The sequence below is a fragment of the Eublepharis macularius genome, chromosome 1 (genome assembly GCF_028583425.1).
Source record: "Eublepharis macularius isolate TG4126 chromosome 1, MPM_Emac_v1.0, whole genome shotgun sequence".
NCBI lineage: Eukaryota > Metazoa > Chordata > Lepidosauria > Squamata > Eublepharidae > Eublepharis > Eublepharis macularius.
This window is the reverse complement of record NC_072790.1, coordinates 13,425,570-13,444,481: the sequence shown is the minus strand read 5'-3', so window position 1 is coordinate 13,444,481 and position 18,912 is coordinate 13,425,570. Positions and strand designations below refer to the sequence as shown.

General features: G+C 44.6%; 1 protein-coding gene across 2 annotated transcripts in view; it reads left to right on the top strand.

Moving 5' to 3' along the window:
* PLCB4 (phospholipase C beta 4) overlaps positions 1 to 18,912 on the top strand; it is a 263,529-nt gene that overhangs the window by 184,965 nt on the left and 59,652 nt on the right. For both annotated transcript variants that reach the window (XM_054975769.1, XM_054975775.1), the window contains 7 exons: positions 60 to 150; positions 759 to 854; positions 2,532 to 2,632; positions 4,297 to 4,332; positions 12,340 to 12,481; positions 13,233 to 13,317; positions 13,545 to 13,669. In XM_054975769.1, the coding sequence (XP_054831744.1) occupies positions 60 to 150; positions 759 to 854; positions 2,532 to 2,632; positions 4,297 to 4,332; positions 12,340 to 12,481; positions 13,233 to 13,317; positions 13,545 to 13,669 (676 nt within the window). The remainder of the gene's footprint in view (positions 1 to 59; positions 151 to 758; positions 855 to 2,531; positions 2,633 to 4,296; positions 4,333 to 12,339; positions 12,482 to 13,232; positions 13,318 to 13,544; positions 13,670 to 18,912) is intronic.

The following is an 18,912-nucleotide window of genomic DNA, read 5'->3' as shown; positions in this document are numbered from 1 at the left end:
GAACCTAATTGTGCACATGCTAAAGCTGTTCCTAATGATGCTTCTTTCCTTGGATGCAGCTTGAAGCCGGAAGACCTTTGCCGTCCCCAAATGACCTTAAAAGAAAGATTCTTATTAAAAATAAGAGGTTGAAACCTGAAGTAGAAAGAAGTAAGTCAAATGTTGGTTATACAGACATTGAGACTCAAACCAGTTTAGACGAGCAACAGCTTGGTCTCTTGTCTAAGTCTGTTTCTGGTAGTCCGGAAGAATAACAATGCTCCTGATGTTTAAAGAAATCCTGCTCTTCCCAGCTTTCCAATAAGGAATCAAAATGATAATTTTTGAATTGTATATCCCGAGTTCTCATGCTTGCACAACAAATGGAACGTATTTGAATTTAGTTGTCCAGTACGTGTTGAACGATATAGTGAAGGAGTGAATGAAAGCCCTTGCATGGTCAGAAGATGGCTTCGGTTTGTATAAGTGCTTTCGCATCCAGCCTTGGTATATACTTATAATGACAATGAAATACTGGCTTGGTTTTGCTTTCATTCGCCGTTGAGGCCTCATTTATGAGAGAATGGCAGTACAGATTCTGGAGTTAGGCCCTTCTGTACCAAACTGGGAGGAAGGGGCTGTCATAAGAATGTCCCAGCGATTTCTGCTAGTTCTCTTAGTAGTTTCTTAACTGGATGAGTTTATACTGTACCCTGGTTTCTATTCTGTGTGTGGAGTTTTTGGTATGCATGTCGTGTTTGTGTGTTTGCTTTAAACAGAACAGCTTGAAACTTTGAAAAGTATGATGGAAGCAGGTGAAACGGCTGCTCCCGTCAGCATCTTGGAAGACGACACCGAAGAAGAGATAGAAAGCGGTAAGGCAGTTCTCATGATTTTTTCCTCCTTTTTCCCTCCTCTTGCTGATGGTTATGATTATTAAGTTGCTCGTTTGACACCTTTCCTGGCAGTGAGGCTTTGAACTTGACCCTTAACTTGCATTTTACTGTAATAAGCCTTTGCAAGGGACGTGCTTAATTGAGCATCTGTGTACAGTCTAACAGCCCAATCTTATGCAGAATTACTAAGCCCATCGGGCATATACTGCAGTTAGTCAGCATCGGATTGCACTGTAAACTGGGACACTGACTTCCAGGGATATGTCCAAGAACGCTTGTGGGGAGAGGATCTGAGGTATCCCCTGGAAAAGGGGGGCATTGGTGAAAACCAACAACAACCAGTGTGCCCACAGAAATTCTGTCAGACCTTGGCAGGTAGATCCGTCAAGTTCTCCACAGCAAACATACAGGTGATTTGGTTGAAGTAACTTTTATTAAGAGATCCATCAGGTTCAAGGTGCTCGCACAGTGGAATTGGCAGAAGTGACGTGGTAAAGGAAAGTATAGTCAGATATAGGTCCCACCCTCAGGTTAGGGACCCGTTAGAATTCTGGTGCGAAGGCCAGAGACAAAAAGTACCAAAGTTTAGACTGCATTTACAGACCGAGTATGAAATCATCCCTGTCCCCAGGGAAGACATCGTTTAGGCAAGGTGCAGCTGGTCCCAAGGATGTTGTCTCTAAAAGTGAAAGTGTTTAACTTCAAAGTCTAGATAACACACTGAGAGCCAAGCTACAAGTGACGGATTACACTCGCCTGGCAAGACTCGCGTGTATTCCTCCCTTTTCACTTGCACTCCACTTGCGCTCCAGCAAGTGGAGCTCTCCCCCCCCCCCCCAGTGGCCAAGCCGTAGGATGTTTGATTGGACCAGGCAAGAGCAGAACATGAGTAGGTCCCTCTGGTGGGATGTCCTATATCGTCTGACTGTAAAGGTCAGGTGAGCAAGGCCAGCAGTTCGCTTGGTCCCCCAAGCTCCCCTCTAGTGTCTACAAGAGAAAGCCTGCAAGAGGGCCCAGAGAGAAGAATTTGCAGCTGGGTTTGAGCTACCTTGACAAAAACAAGTTGAACAAGGTCAGTCTTTTTTGGGCTGCAATCTTCTGAATTTAGACTTACTCTTGCATCAATATGTGTTATGCTTTGGAGAAGAGCATAAGCCGAAAATGGCCAGTCTAAATGATACCTGCAAGGGGAACAAAGAAGCGTGGAGGAGGGAGGAGCAAATGTGGGAGGGAGAAGGCAGTCGGATGTGGCACTGCACTGTTTCCCCCCCAGCAACTGCCCCTGAATGTGGAGGTTCCATTTAGTGATCTTGGTTAGATCTCTCAGCTGCTTTCTCCCATGTATGTGCATAACCCTTTTGTACGGCCATCTACGTCAGCTTTCTTAAGCCAAAAAGCTGTGTTCTCAGTAGAAGGTGGGAAATTAAAGTACCAAGGGAATTGGCACTTCCTCTCACACAACAGGCAGTGCCAGAGTAGCAAATTGCACTTGCGTGAAATGAGATTAGTCTGCCAAGCCTACCATTTTGCATTTTCTGCTTGGACCTCAGTTCATTAAAAAAAGGTTAAGGAAAAAGCAGTGGCCAGTCTCACAACTATTGCTTTCTTCTGATATGTTTCCTAATATGTCGTATTTCTCTTTGGCTTGAATTGTAGCTGACCAAGAAGAAGAAGCCCATCCCGAGTACAAATTTGGAAGCGAGCTGTCTGCGGATGACTTGAGCCCAAAAGAATCTGTGGCCAACAACATGAAGAAGGTACAATATCTTTTTGGCTGTGTATATTTTAGTTTAGATGACTTTTCATTGAGTTCAGTGGCTGGAAGAGATGGGATGACAGCGTGTATAGATTGTGGGTAACAAAATCTGTAAGGCGTTTCTTACGTAGTTGCTGACATTTGAAATGTACGGAGACATCTAGGGGAAAGTGTGTTATCCTTTTTTCAGGGAGGGTTTCCCCTTCATATGTCAGATGCTGTACCCTGGAAAGATGCTCTGCAGAAGCAACAAACGATGAAAAATGTAAAAACTTGCGGAGGGGGGTGGAGTTTCCTCTTGCTTCCTGGGTAGAATGTACGGCCTCGGATTCCCTGGGAGCAGCATTTCATGGGGGCATTTTGAGCTGCAGCCAGAAGGGGGAGGCAAGAAAATCACGTTCTGCAAGCGGAAATCCTTCCCTCCCACCAAATGATCCACAGCCTGTAGGTGTAGAAGGATGTGGCCAAAGTTAGAAAGGAGTGCCGTGGCTGTACTCATTGCAGGCTGCTGCTTCTGCTGCTAGAGTGGGAGGCGAGTGGTGCATTGCGTGTCAGTGGCTTTTTTATTTGCGTTTGTTGGAAGTGCATGGAGCATTGCCTCTTGTAAATTCAGGATAACACAACTAACGTAATAAAAATCAAGAGATTTTGAAGCCACGTTTGCAATTTGACAGGATGCCCCAACAGCATGTTAACAGAATAGTTCTTCCAGTTGTTTTTTATTGGTTTAGCTTGCTAATCTCTGTTGTTCTACGACATTTCCATGTATCAGCAGCAAATGCGTCACCACAGGGAAGCATTCGAGCTCTATAACCTCCTCTGAAAACTCTGCTTCTGTAACTGCCTTCTTCTTTCTCTTCATGGCTATCTTCTGAACTTGATCCAGGCAGCTATATCCAAAGAAGCCCTCCTTTTCCCAACTTTTAAAGCTTTTTTATTTTTTAAAAAATCTGCAGCAGAATTGCCAACACATGAATAATATCACCCCGTGCTAGCTTTCTCTTTGCCTTCTCTGTAATTTTCAAATTGCATCCAGTTTGAGAAGAACGTTGTTCCTGTGCTACTTCGTACCCCATGTGGTACACAATCCCCTCCATCATGTAAAGTGGGCCCTTGGGCTTTGACCTAGGCTTTTCGTTCCTAATGACTAGCTTCATGATATGTTCTCCAAGGGAGTATTTTCATATCTTAGCCTCTGGTTCCAAGGGTCAGTTTCAGGAATAATATTGCAAATAAATTGTCCCGAATTTTTGACCAGGACTATTTTTCGAGCACTCTTCAAATCTCTTGAAGCAAACGACAAGATGTGTTTCTTAAGAGCTGCTTTGTGAGTACTGTGCTGTGCAACTTTCATCGCTTTGTTTTACATGCAACAGTATCGGTTATCTGGACCCCTGAGTAGGTTATGACTGTGAACGTGGTTCCTCATTTTCTTCTCCCTTCGGCACAGAGGCCTTCCCACAGCGAACCACTGCATTCCCTTCCCCCCATCGGCCAGCCTTTGAAAGTTAAACAGCTGTTAAGTTGTGTGCACACGCGCACACATGCCGCATTGGAAGGTCACGTGTCAGATACACGCCTGGAACTTTTTTGCTTTGAGTTATGAGTATGTGAATGTTGCAATTATATCTCTGAGATATAATATCTGTATTTTGTTTCCTTTAGGCTGTGGATGACTCTGAACAAGAAAACAATAAAAAGGTGATCCGTAGAATTCGTTATAACCTGTCAAGTTTTATTTCTCTGCATCTGCTTTTTAGAATGCATTCTTTACTCGCTGCATCATTTGATCTTTCTCTTTATGGAGCTGCTTCTGTGGGCTGTGGGAGTCGCTGTCTTTTGTCCTGGGGAGCCGGTCTTCCTCTCCCCTTCTTCGTATGGGATGATTGAATTCTAGTTGGGCTGCAGAACTCCTGTATCTTAGCCAAATGCACAAATGTTGGCAGTTCAGCGGAGAGAGATGGAAACCATGTTGGCATCTTCCTACCCTCTTGAGGTCACCCTCGTTCTCTTTCTTTTTGGGAATTTCTCCAGTTCCTGCCTAGAAATGCTTTGTTGTGACCTCTTTTTCCTTGTTCCATCTCCTCCATACTTTCCTCTCTCTTCCTGTCTTCGGGCCTAGTTAGTATTAGATATCCCATCTTTTATGGGATTTCTGCTGTTACGTTATTATACATGTAAGATTCTGGGATACGATGCCCCGGTATTCTGTCAGAATCATCAGTTTAGTTTATTAACAGAAACAAAGACAGGAGTTCAACCTTACTGATATTATTTCTGTAGGACTATCTCACATTTCATTACTGATTATGCGTCAGCAGAAATGTTAAAGGAAATCATTACATGTTAAATTTGAGAGCTTGCTCTTTCTTTCCATGTAAGAACGTATTCTGTGCTTCACTCTATCTGTTACGTTTTCGTCCTGCCCAAAGAGTTCAGGATGGCATACACAGATCTCCATTAATATTTCAACAACCCTATGAGGTAGGCAAGGGTAACTCCAGGGTCATCCGTTGAGCATCCACAGCAGAGTGGAGATCCTGACCCAGGCGTTCCCAGCTTTAGACCACCCCTGCTCTTTTTTGCATCTGTTTTTATCCGTCATCCTGTTGGAAACGGCATCATCGCACTTGTCGTACTTTTCTGACATAGAGTGCAAACTTCATTATTTTATGCTTCATTGCAATTTATTTAATGGGTTTGGCTGATATTCAAGATACTCATGAAAGTCAAGTTATTCATGAAAGTTACATCTATATTAGGGCAGGCAGGAGAACTAGGTAGTGGTCTGTTCGATTCAATACATTATTTGAGAAGGACTAGATATGGGGGAGGGAGGGCTTCCTTCGTGCCTTGCAAGCTCTAGAAAGCACCCGTGTCTGGAAAGTTTTCCTCTGTGTTATTTTAGCTGGCAATCTTGTTGTCAGCCACTCTTCACATTTCGGAACGGAAATGAAATATTGAGTCTGGATGGCCATGGAGAGCACACCTTATTGCTGATTGTTATAGGACACTATCTGTGAAAATTCTTTGATAACTATGAAGCAAAAATTAAATGTCTGTTGTCAGAGAAATGCAAAATACGTAGGCCTGTATTCCAGAGTTATCACCAAAATATCACTTGAATATTTGACTGCCTGTTATTTGGCTGGGGTCGAAAAAGGTACAGTGTTCCCTGAAGCAGGGAATGCTACTGTGTATAAGCATCCGGGAGGCGCAGAGCTTCTTGCTGCCCAGAGTGGCGAAGCAGAAGGCACAGGTCGGGGGGGGGCACACTTCCTCACCAGCTGCTCCACTGAGTGCAAGGCAGGTTGCAGAAACAGTCACCTTCCACCCGAACCAGGCAGCAGAGGCGTGGGAGTCATGGGAACTGTGCCACCCTTGCTGATTGAGTTCTGCCAAGTTTGCTTGGGCATCATACCAGTTATATGTGTCAGCTATTGGTCAGCAAGGAAGGGCAAGTGTGATGGTTCCCAGACCCCGAGTTGTGCATGTAGTTAACTCCCCCTAGTGGCTGACTGCTATAACTGCAGGCAGGTCCTAATAGGAAGGATTGGTCTCTGGCTACTCACTATAGCTGCCGTTAAAAGCTTTCTTCTAGTACTTCTGTTACTTCTTCAAATAATCACCATTTCTTGACTTCATTTGTTTTAAAAAAAATTTATTTACATAACTAGTTTGATACTCGTGCTTTGCTATGGTATTTAACTACTTTAAATCCAGTTACAATACTTAAGGCTATGTAACATTTTTTGGTTTAGGGTTCCCCAGAGGACCCTCCGATCAGGAGAAAAACAATTATCGGTCCCTAGCCCCAAGGAAGCCTGCCTCGCTTCGACTAGAGCCAGGGCTTTCTGGTGGAACACTCTGCCTACTGAGACCAGGGCCCGGCATGATTTACTATCTTCCCGCCGGGCCTGTAAGACAGAGTTGTTTCGCTAGGCTCATGGCTGAGGTTGGGCCTCCGCTGGCTGGAGGATGCAACATCTACCCCCCTCCCTGTGAAAGCTGCCCACCACTGTTTGTTTTTCAGCTGCTGTTACTGTGCTGCTATATCTAGTTGTACTGCTGTATTGTTCTTTAATAGTTGCATTGCTGCTGCCAGGCAAAGACTGCTGCTATTTTTATATGATGTTTTAATGTTTTAATATGGAACGTTTTAAAATTATTTTAAGATTGTTATCCACCCTGAGCCCGCTTGCGGGGAGGGCAGAATACAAATATGATATAAATAAGTAAGTTGGTTTTATAGTAAAATAGCATAGTACCTGAGCATCACAAAGGTGTTTGAATAAAGTGAAGCGTGTTATCCCTATTCAGGAGTCTTGTACCATCTTTCTTCAACTGTCTGCAGTTTCCTTTACCTGATTTTTACCTCAGAACACAGAGTTCCACAGCTGACCAGTCAGAGAGAGGGGGTGCAAGCAGGCAGAGAGAGGGGGTTCACATAGGAAAGCCAGGCCCCCCAGGGAGATTGGCAAGCCTTGTCAACTTTTAGGGGAAGACTGGGAGGTTCATTTTATCTCAGGACACATTCAATGGCTCCCAATAGTAACTGCATACTGTTTAGAATGTGGGGGGTGAGGACCAATCAGGCTGCATACACAAATGACCTTGAAAGGCTGGCCCAGTCGGATTCGTTTTCGTTTTCCCGGCCATGTCGGACGCTCCTCTCCGCAGGTCCGGGAGGAAGCGACCGAGCAGCCTGACCGGGTGGTTGACCTGCGAGGGTTAACCCCCAGGACTCCCAGGTAGGGGGTCAGGGTCCGGAGCGCTGCGGGAAGAGCCCCCTCAAGTCGATCCAGGGGGTAAATAGCCCGTCTGCTCCTATGGAGGCCGGCAGACTTGCGCGCACATTGCGTGCTGCCGGGCCATGGAGAACAAACAGAGAAATAGGCTGTCCCTGTAATGAACTATAATGCAAAAAGGAGGGAGGTAAATCCCACAAGGAACAAAATAATCAATTTCATGCAATTTATAATACAACAAATTAAGTTATAGGTGCAATTGAAAGTGCAAAGTGCTAATAATTCATAAATATTCCAACAATATAACAGATTCATAAATATCCATTCACAAATGTCCATACCAGTCCATACAAGACAATATTTCATATATGAGCATTCTCCAAATAGTCTACAACTTCCGGGTGAAAATCAAGGTCTGTTCACTTTCTTTCCAAAACTTCTTTCTCATACATTCATAAATATAAAATAGAAAGGCTTTCCTGCCATGAGATGAAGTATAGGACCAGCAGTCAACCTCACTCCTGCATGACGCTCGTGGAGTGAGTTGTAAAGGCAGCAGTAAATCTCATTTCTGCGTCACCTTCTCCTGTATAACACTAATGAGGTAAGTTGTAAAAGCAGCAGTAAACCTCATTCCTGCATAACAATCTGTGGCCGGCTGCAAGCAGATTTCGCGCTTGTTACTTCAGGAGTCTATTTCCTAAATAGAACATAAGTCCTGTCAATTTTCCTATCATATGGATCTAATAAAAATTTTAAAAAATATTTTCTTTAAGGTACATTTATACTCCCAAAACCCCCATGGGGAACTTCCCTAAGCAATTAGATCACTCATCCAGGACAAGGTGGCGGTGTTTCTTCACGCGCGCCTAACGATAAGGGCGGTTCCCTTAAATAAACAAACTTCATCTGTCTCTTAAAGATATACTGTCACATTACAGCCATGCGGTTTCCTCCACCCTGTTACAAATAGCAACTCATAAATAGCTGTTTGTCTTTGAATTGTCTTTGAGTTGCTATTTGTAAGAGATTTACTGCTGCCTTTACAACTCACTCCACGAGTGTCATGCAGGAGTGAGGTTGACTGCTGGTCCTATACTTCACCTCATGGCAGGAAAGCCTTTCTATTTTATATTTATGAATGTATGAGAAAGAAGTTTTGGAAAGAAAGTGAACAGACCTTGATTTTCACCCGGAAGTTGTGGACTATTTGGAGAATGCTCATATATGAAATATTGTCTTGTATGGACTGGTATGGACATTTGTGAATGGATATTTATGAATCTGTTATATTGTTGGAATATTTATGAATTATTAGCACTTCGCACTTTCAATTGCACCTATAAATTAATTTGTTGTATTATAAATTGCATGAAATTGATTATTTTGTTCCTTGTGGGATTTACCTCCCTCCTTTTTGCATTATGGGCCATGGAGAACGGCAACAAGCAGATTTAAGGTGAAAGCCTGTAAGTAAGCAGATCCCTTCTGTTACTTTAAGCGTATGCGAAGGATTGGTGGGAGTTGAAGCTTAAGAAGGTTCAGATAACTTCCCCTTCATTGAGTTTTGGAACTTAGTTGGCGGACTCCCCCCCCCCCCTAAGATGGCGACGAAAAAGCAGAGCCCTGCTGTGGGCAAATCGGTTTCGGCTGCGTTGCAGGGGAAGGGAGAGACTCTTGAAGAGGTGGTTAAACGGTCGGTCGTTGAAGCTATGAAGCCCTTTGTTGATAGGCTAAATGAAATCGGACAAAGGGTTGGTTCAGTTGAAAACGAAGTGAAAACCACTAAAGATGTAGCGCTCGAGGCAGAGAAATCTACTCGTGAAAATGCAACACTCATGAGAGCTACAAAGAAGTAAAGCTTTTGGAGAATCAATTGATAGGACTACAAGTGGATCGTGCTCAGACGGTATTGCGTTTAAAGAATGTGAAGGAGGAGGAAAGTGAAAATTTAAAGGGTCTGGTGTTGGAACTTTTGGCGTCATTCACAAAGGCAACTAAAGAAGAGTTAAAAAGCGATATTCTGGAAGTCCGTCGGACATCTTCAAAATATGCAACAATGCGTCAGCTGCCTCGCGAGATTATTATTGATTTTTCATCTAAGAAGACTCGAGACACCATTTTATATAATTCGACTAACGTGGACTTGGACTTTCTAGGCAACAAGGTTAAGATATTGAAGGACGTTCCATTTCTAGCTTGGAAAAGAAGATTTAAATACAAAAGGTTTGCAGCTCTTCTGAGAAAGCGTGATATAAAATACAAATGGTTATTTCCGGAAGGCATCTGGTTTAGATATAAAGACCAAGCCTACAAGATAATATCGGAAGTACAGCTGAAGGATTTTGTGCTTAGTCATCAAGAGTTCGAGCAAGAAGAAGATCCAGAATCTGAAGGGGGGAGTTGGGAGGAGGGAGTGAGCGCAGCTATTGTAGCTGTTCAAAGAGAACTGAGACCGAGACGCAGGGGGCGGGGGGAAGAAGACCGGATCCTGACTGTAGTTCGTATCTTATAAGATCTACCAATCTAATAGCATATTAGAAAGTTTAACTTTAAATAATTGTATTATGAAGGGAATTCAATACTTGTAGTTGTAGTCTGTGTTCTTATGTTCTTATGTTGTTTTTTCCCTCCTCCCTTGTTTCCTTTTTCCTTTTTCTGTTTGTAGTTTTGATGCTAGTAATTAAAATAAAAACTTAAAAGAAAAAACAAAAAAAGGCTTGCCCAATCACGGAAGAGTGGCTGAGCTGGCAGTGGGCGGGGGTGCAAGCAGGCAGCAGCCTGCCAGCCACACAGGAAAACTGTATCTCTTTGGGAAAACACATTTTACCCTTTTTACCCCCTTAGGGGGCAGATTTCTTAAAATCTCTTCTTAGTGGGTGTTTACATCATGAAAGGAATGTTCTCCACAAATTTCATGTTTCTAGGTTGAGAGGTTTAGGCTGGGCATTGATGAGTCAGCAAGGACACTTGTCTTTATATATATATAGACTAGCTTGATGCCCGTGCTTCGCTATGGTATTTAACTACTTTAAATCCAATTATACTTAGTAGAAACAAAGCCTGTTGTGGGAAAAAAAATACAACAGGCTCTAGAAAGGGGAGAGTGGGTTGGCAGGCATTCCTTCCTCCTCCATCACTGATCCCGGGGTGAAGGAGTGAGGTGGGCATTGCCACTTGCTCCACACCTGATCTCAGGAACATGAAGGGGTGGTGGACTTTGTTACCTGCTGCATGACTGACACAGGCCAGGTAAAGGGGGCAGGCATTGCCACCTCCTCCACTCCTGATCAAAGCCGGGTGAAGGGAAAATGGGCATTGCCTTCTGCTCTGCGCCTGATTATGGCTAGGTGAAGGGGGGAAGGCACTGCTGCCTACTCCGCTCCTGATCCCAGCTCGCTGAAGGGGGTGGGCTGGCATTGCCTCCTGCTCCACTCCTAATACCACCTGGGTTAAGGTGGGGGTGGGCATTGCCACCTGCTCCGCTCCTAATACCAGCTGGGTTAAGGCAGGGGTGGGCATTTCCACCTGCTCTGCTCCTTATACCAGCTGGGTTAAGGCAGGGGGCGGGCATTGCCACCTGCTCCAGTACTAATACCAGCTGGGTTAAGGTGGTGGTGGACATTACCCCCTGTTCCGCTCCTAATACCAGCTGGCTGAAGAGGGGTTGGGCATTGCCCCCTGCTCCGCTCCTAATATTAGCTGGGTTAACGTGGGGGTAGGCATTGCCGCCTGCTCCACACCTGATACCAGTCGGGTTAAGGTGCAGGGAGGGCATTGCCACCTGCTTTGCTCCTGTTCCCTGCCTGGGCTTCCCACCATAGCATATTTTCTGGAGCGATATGGTGAGTTACCTGGGCTTTCCTCTGCAGCAGCACCCTCTGGTGGTGCACCAGGGTATAAAGTGAGTTGTCTGAAACACGCTTACTCAATTATATAGTAAGATAAAAGATTTGTAGTTCACGATTCCGACTGAAATGCAAGGTGCGTTACAAAAAAAACCCCAACCGTTGTTTGAAGTTCCGTCATTCCAGGGAAAAAGCTAAGGAGAAAATATTTTTTAGAGATCTATTCACATTTATGTAGACTTTACTTAATATTATTAAAATTTATAGAAGTTCGTTTAGAAATTAAATTTACTTCAAGCCCTAATTCAGTAGTAATTAACAATATCATACCTGCTGGTGATTGAAATACTCTTTGTTTTCATTAAGTCGGCGATAAAAACTTGTATCTATAATCGGTATAAGTGTTCTTACGTTTCTGAAATAACTATGTTTAATTTTTTAAAAATGCTTGACCAGTATTTGAGGATGAACACAATGAACCATCCATTGACCAGTCGTTTTCGACAGGTCAGTCTGACAGTGCTCAAAATAGAGTAGTCACCAAAGGACTCTGAGGTGTGTCACATTCGGCTGCTAATATTCAGCTGACAGGCAGTTTTGCCCACCTCGATTGCGTGTGTGTCTTTTTTCTAATCACTGCCATCCCCACAGAGCTGCTGTGAACACACACACATACCAGATACCTGTTTGTGCCACAGAATGTATGTTTCCGGCATTGGGTTTATAGCTGCTCTTTGAGGATGACGGATATGAAAGAAATAACTCTGGCTCCCCATGCCAGCACACTCATACCCCGCAGCCCCAGTCCAACTCAGTTTGCCCCCTTTCCTCATGGCACTGCTCAGTAAAGCCCCTTGTACAGGGATAGCTCTACGTAATAATGATGCAGAAGTGCTCTCTGGCCTCCGCCCCTCATATATGAATGATTTCCTTCCATGAGCATCATGTGCTTGTATTGTTCATAGATTGGGCCTTGTCTGTGTCATGTTCCATTTCTGCTTGCTTGTAGAAAGTTGACGTGGTTTGTCCCTTGAACTTACTGTCATGGGACCCGGGGGGGGGGGCAGGGAGAATGCTGTCATTGATTGATATCTGTCTAAATCTGCTTTCAGGGTGTCATAACAGCAGAAGACGAACAAGCGTGGATGGCTTCTTACAAATATGTAGGTGCCACAACTAATATACACCCCTACTTGTCAACACTGATCAACTATGCGCAGCCTGTTAAGTTTCAAGGTTTCACTGTAGCAGAAGGTAATCTGAAAAGTTGTTCAATCCATGTCAAATATATATTCTGGGTTTCCTCCCCCCCCTTTTAAATGTGCATCTAATGTTCCTTCCTACCGAGAAAGGGAAGTCCACTGTATGGCTTTTAACAGAATGCTTCTGACATTTCATTTCATTCTTTGTCCACATGGAGGCACCAAATTATGAGGACGTGGGTATCTGTCATGTCGAACCCTGTCAAGAAGCACGCTCACCCAGCTCTGATGCTGCTAGTTGATTTTTCTTTCTTCAGTAAATTGTGTCATAAACATCTGTGTTTGGTTTGTAATACCATACATTCCTCTCTAAAAAAACGAATACTTCAGATTTCATGCCACCACAGCTCTTCACCAAGCATTCATAGTTTCACAAAGAAAATGAATTTCTGTAGCATCAGGAGAGATGTCTTGCTAAGTGATCTGAGTACTAGTTATGTTGTTTTATTTATTTTTACATATATTTTTAGTGCTAAGAAAGATCTACATTCAAGTGTTTAGTTCAATTCCTTGTAAGGTTTGACATTCTCCTGCCATTTGCTTCCCATGGTACGGTTGGAGGGTGGGTGCCCCAGCCGTCTTAGTGACGCTAAGCAGGTATATGTCGGATGTGGAAGCTTCCTGTCAGTTTTGTGCATGCTGTCTTGAGTTCCATGTGGGATATAAGACAGGATCTAAGTGTAATTAATAAATAGCACCTTGCTCCCATAATTTTACAATAGATTTTACTATTCTCTTTTTAGAACGTAATATTCACTACAACATGTCCTCTTTTAATGAATCTGTTGGGCTTGGTTATTTGAAAACGCACGCAATCGAGTTCGTGAAGTATCCTTACACTGGAGCAGGTAGAGGCGGTGTAACAGGGATGTTGGGTCTTCACCGCAAAGGAGGTAGTTGTTCAGTTCAGCAATGACACAGTCCTTTTTTATGAAATAAGGTGTTATATTTGTATGTTGCCAATAGTCTGTGATGGAAAATAAAGACTTGAGCTGACGATGGTTATAGCCTATATGTTGCTCGGTTTATTTCATTTTCTTTAACAAATAACACAGCTACAATAAACGGCAGATGAGTCGGATATACCCAAAGGGAGGCAGAGTGGATTCCAGCAATTATATGCCTCAGATTTTCTGGAACGCTGGATGCCAGATGGTCTCACTCAACTACCAGACCCCAGGTAGGCAGACATGTCCATTAAATCTAAAATGGGAAGCTGGGCAGTATCTCTGCAGCAGATGCCCCAGTTTTGCTCTGGGCATAATGGGAGGATGCCAGCCACGTGGCTGAAAATGACAATGCCCGTCGAATCAGGCAGGAAATAAAATGGCATGCACGGGATGGTTGTTCCATTGCAAGATTAACTGACTCAGAACATGAAGGCTCACCATTGTGACAGCCGCAGAATGCCTTTTCTGGGACAACCAATACGTGTGGCTTCTGAATTCAAGCAATGCAAGGGAAAGGGAGCTGTGCTTTTTCTTTACACTTATTTATTTCCAGACTTGAAAGCTATGGTAGTTGGAATAATAATGATTGTAGCAGACAAGTAGATAAGGAAGTCAAGTGACTCTGTGATCAAGATGATTCAAACAGAGGGTACCTTGTGTCGTAAATGGGGCAGATAACAAGGTTGTATCTACTGTGTGAAGCCTACTGATAAAAGTTTCTTGTGTTTCTGTGTTCCAACCAGTGTGCACGCATACTCAGTATTTGAAAACAACCAACCATGTAGACCAGAGGTCTCCAGCCGGGCATCTGTGGATGCTGTGGTACCCCCTGTGTTTCCTCGGGCCCGCCAAGTGTTTTTAGAAAGTATGGCAGGGTCAGGTGGGGTTTTGCTTAACAGGGCTTCCAGTTGGCCAGTGGAGATTTGACTGGCTATGCAGATTCTTTAGAACATTGCATTGGCAGCAGCTGCCCCAGCACCAGGATAGTCACTGCATGACTGAAGGCAGGGCTTTTTTTCTGGGAAAAGAGGTGGTGGAACTCAGTGGTGGAACTCAAGACCGCACAATGACGTCACTTTGGGTCAGCTGGAACAAGGAGAGGTTTAAAAGTTTAAATTGCCCTCGGCAAAAATGGTCACATGGCTGGTGGCCCCGCCCCCTGATCTCCAGACAGAGGGGAGGGCACTCTAAACTCCCCTCTATTTGGAGATCAGGGGACGGGGCCACCGGCCATGTGACCATTTTCAAGAGGTGCCAGAAATCCGTTTCACTGCGTTCCGCTGAAAAAAAGCCCTGACTGAAGGTATGTTCAATACGTTCATTTAAAAAGGCATCCTGTTAAACAGTGCCTTTGCCTGAAATACTAGATAAGCCCTGCTGATAAGACCAGTGGTTAGGGTTGTCTCACCTGAAAATCTTGAGAATTCCTTCAACCGAATCCTAATTAATTCTCTGAGTGACACTTTTTATAGTCGCCGGTAAAAGTCACCACATAAATTAATCGTTATAACTTTATCATGTGATAACGTTATAGATAAGCGATTGATTCTCAGAAATGATTATGACAACATGCACAGCTGCACTTCAGATTACAACTGATAATTCTTGTTCGTCATCAGTCTTCAGTGCAGTCCCACATTGGAGCCTGCGCAGGAGCAGGCCAACTGTCAGGAAAGATTTGAAAGCTCTCAAAGAGTAAGGGATGCTCCCCGCAGCTACACGGCATCTGCAGAGGCTTCCCACTGGAATGCCGTGTTGCTGGGTGGACCGATCCCCCTACCCTCAGTTCCTTTCTCGCTGCTGCTGAGAAAGGTTCTTTTCTCTCTTCTCTCTCTCACTCTTTCGAGTCTCTTTCTCTTTCTTATCTTCACTTTGGAATATCAACCAAAACAATGTCACAGAAAGCATTATTTAAAAAGTGCTCCCAATGTGACACTAAAATGCCACACTCAGACAAGCACGATCTCTGTTTACTTTGCTTGGGCGAAGGACACAACCTTGGTGCCTACCAGCACTGCAGGCGCTTCACATCTAAGGGAAGACATGATTGCACCGTGCGTTTAAAGGCAGCTCTCTGAGAGATGTCCCTTACGGGTTCCAACAGGACAGCTGCATCCTCCGCCGAGCAGGAACCAAAATCGCGATCTGAACAGAACCCCTTTTGAGTGGGCACCCCAGATCCACACCGGAACCAGCCTTCGGTTCCAAAGACTGCACCACCTGTGGATGCCCCAGTTCCAAGCAAACATTCTAAGAAATCGGATCTGAAGAAGCACCATTCCCCAGAACAGGGGTACATGCCGCATCAGAGCCACCAGCAAAGAAGGCAAAGGCAAAAACCAAACACCCAAAATGCCCTGCCGCGGCTCCGTCACACCATCATTGCCACCACTCCTCAACTTCAACTCCTTCCCTCATCATAGAGGAGGAGATTCTCCAGGCACCATTAACCCCCTCCCCTCACTCCATCACTCCAACGAGAGGAGGAGGGCCTCAGCTCAACTGAAAAGCTCTACCAAGTTCTGCTCGGAACCGGCCCCATTTGCAGTCCTGGTTCCAACAGGGGATTGCCCAGATCTGACCCGCCAACAGAGCACCACTTGGAACAAAATGCTCTCAGGTGTCCTACCCGCTAACTCTCAGTGGCCTATGGGCATGGCTTACTCTCAGGCTCCCAACTGGCAGGACTTCTTGTCATGGTTGCAAACCACCCCTGTTCTTCCTTTGGGTTTGACTCTCTTAGTTCCGAGCCAGTCGGTTCTGACGACGTCGGCTCCAGCGGCAGCTTCGTTCTCATCAGCATGAGCACACCGAGTCCGATCATTAATGCCTTCTGACTATGACAAAGGTGAAGAAGTCAGTTTTTACTCAGATGCCATTTCAGAGCTGGCATCAGATCTATCACCTGAAGAGACAATCGGAGACACAACATCTCCCTCACCTACTGAGGACTCCCAATTGTTCTTTGAATAAATAACATGAATGGCTTGAGCCCCCAACCTCGATGTCTGTTCAGAAACACCTAAACCTAAGAGCTTAGGTCTTCCAGGCACTATGCAGCAGCACCCCTGCCTCTGTCGCCTTTCCAGCTGTGGAAGACTTTTTAGACGTAGCACGTGGTGTGTGGAAGAAACCAGCCTCATCTCGCCTTGTCCAGGAAAATTGAAAACTGCTATAAGTTGCAACAGAAGGACCCTGCCTTCCTCTTTACACATCCTCACCCCTCCTCTCTACTAACAGAGGAGATACAATCCAGACACCGATATGGGTCCCACTCATTCCCAGTGGACAAAGAGAGAAAGAAACTGGATGCACTGGGAAGAAAGATATACTCCTCAGCTGCACTTGAATTTAGAATTCCAAATTACCGAGCCATAATGGGCTCTTACAATCTGTTCTTATGGGACTGCCTCTCCAACTACACCCGAGATCTTCCAGAAGATAGTAGAGCACTGATCAGGACCCTCCAGGGTAAAGCGACAAGACTGGCAAAATCGCAAATGTCAGCAGGAAAACAGTCCGCAGACTTGGAGCCTGTTCCCATTTGGATTTTATTCGAGATACTTTGTAGTAGAGAAAAAGTATGGAGGGCTCTGTCTTATATTGGATCTCCATAATCTAAATACGTTTATTAAAGTTGAGAAGTTCAGAATGTTAACTCTGTCTGGTGTTTTAAAATACTTAGAACCAGGTAACTGGTTCACTGTGATGGACTTAAAGGATGTGTATTTCCACATTGCCATACACCCAGAGCATAGGAAATACCTCAGGTTCGCCTTCCGAGGGGAAGTTTTTCAGTACACAGTCCTCCCATTTGGATTGTCCTCAGAACCCTGTGTATTCACAAAATGCATGGCCGTGGTCGTGGCCCACCTTAGATCAAAAGGGTGTTCCATCTATCCATACCTAGAGGACTGGCTCCTAGTAGCATGATCTGACACCCTACTCCAGGACATGTTAATATTACCACAAACAGTCTCCTGCTTGGGCCTCATTTTTAACTGGGAGAAGTCATTCCTTACCTCAACTCAGAACATACAGTTATGTGGGCTCCTTTCTCAGAGGCTAGGAGCGAGCATAGTCTAGGAGAGAGAATTTCAGGAACAAAGAGATGCACATCCCGTGAGAGTGAAGAAACAGCTTACAGCACAACTTTGTAGGAACGACACGAGACAAGGTCTGGATGCAAAGTCTCTCCCTCCAAAATGGAGGCGAGAGTTTTATTAACTTGTATTCAGGAACTCCCGGATGCCCAAATATGGCTATTACAACAGTTACAAGTCACACATTCCATTCTCAGCCAACGAAGCACAATATTGCTGTGATCAGACTTTTGTCTTATCTAGGAAGCATAACCGAATGAAAGGTACATCATGAGCTTCTGAGCATAGAAGAATGTTACTTAGAGTGTATGAGAGTATTGTGCTCTGTGAATGATGAGAGACTTATTGTTACACATTTAAACTACTCCCTGAGTCTTCCCGTGTGGCATGCCAACTGACCAGGAGATCAGGAACGTAGAAATGTAAAAGAGCAATTAATGGAGGCTGTGTGGCATGCCTACTCCGGCCCACACAACTTAATTGTACAGATAATCATAACATCCAGGCCCAGCTCTCAACCATGAGTATGGCTGATGCTGCTGGCATTTGACAGCTTTGAACCCTCTCGTGCATCCTTGGACTGCATGTCTGAGCTCCTTTCCCTCTTCTTGCTGCAAAGTGTTGGTCACTGAAGCTGTTCTTCTTCAAACACCCTCTTCTGGACTGGTAATTATAACCCTGCAACTTTCTCCAATTTTCCTCCATGTTTTTCTAGTTAGCTCTGTGTGTGTGCTGTGTGTTGTGTGTGCAATTGATCTTTATTATTTTAAATAAAAGTTCCTTTTTGATTGCACACCTGCTTCTTTGTTGAAAGAGTTCTCTAGAGGAATAACCCCCATATACATAGGTGTAAAAGATCCTAAGTTACCCATCCTCTCACTACTGCTTCTTGTTGTTAATTCCCCCAATTCGCAAGGAGACGTCATAGGGTAACATTAGCTAAATTCTCCCTGACAACTCTTATTTTTTCCAGCCACTCTCTAAAAGACAAGGCATAGTCTGTAGCCATAAGAGTTTTTTTCTTCCCACCAGTCTTTTACAAGATCTAGCAGTCCTCTGACTTTCCTTCCAAGCAAGTCAAAAGCAGAGAACCTGTGGGCTCCGGACGAGCTTCCCTATGGACAAACAACAGCTGCAACATAAGCCTCAAGCATCCCTTTCAACACCCCCTTGAACCTCTCTGTCAGCCCATATGACTGGGGGGTGCATCGCCCCACACCACTTCCAGAGACACTCCCTCAGCTCTGCGCCTCCTGTCTGTCGAAGTCTCAGTCAGGAAACCTAACGGACAGAAAACCTTTAAAGCTTCTGCTACTGCCTGTACATCAGTCAGAGCTCACAGCCCAGCCTCTCCTGTGATAGGAAGGAAC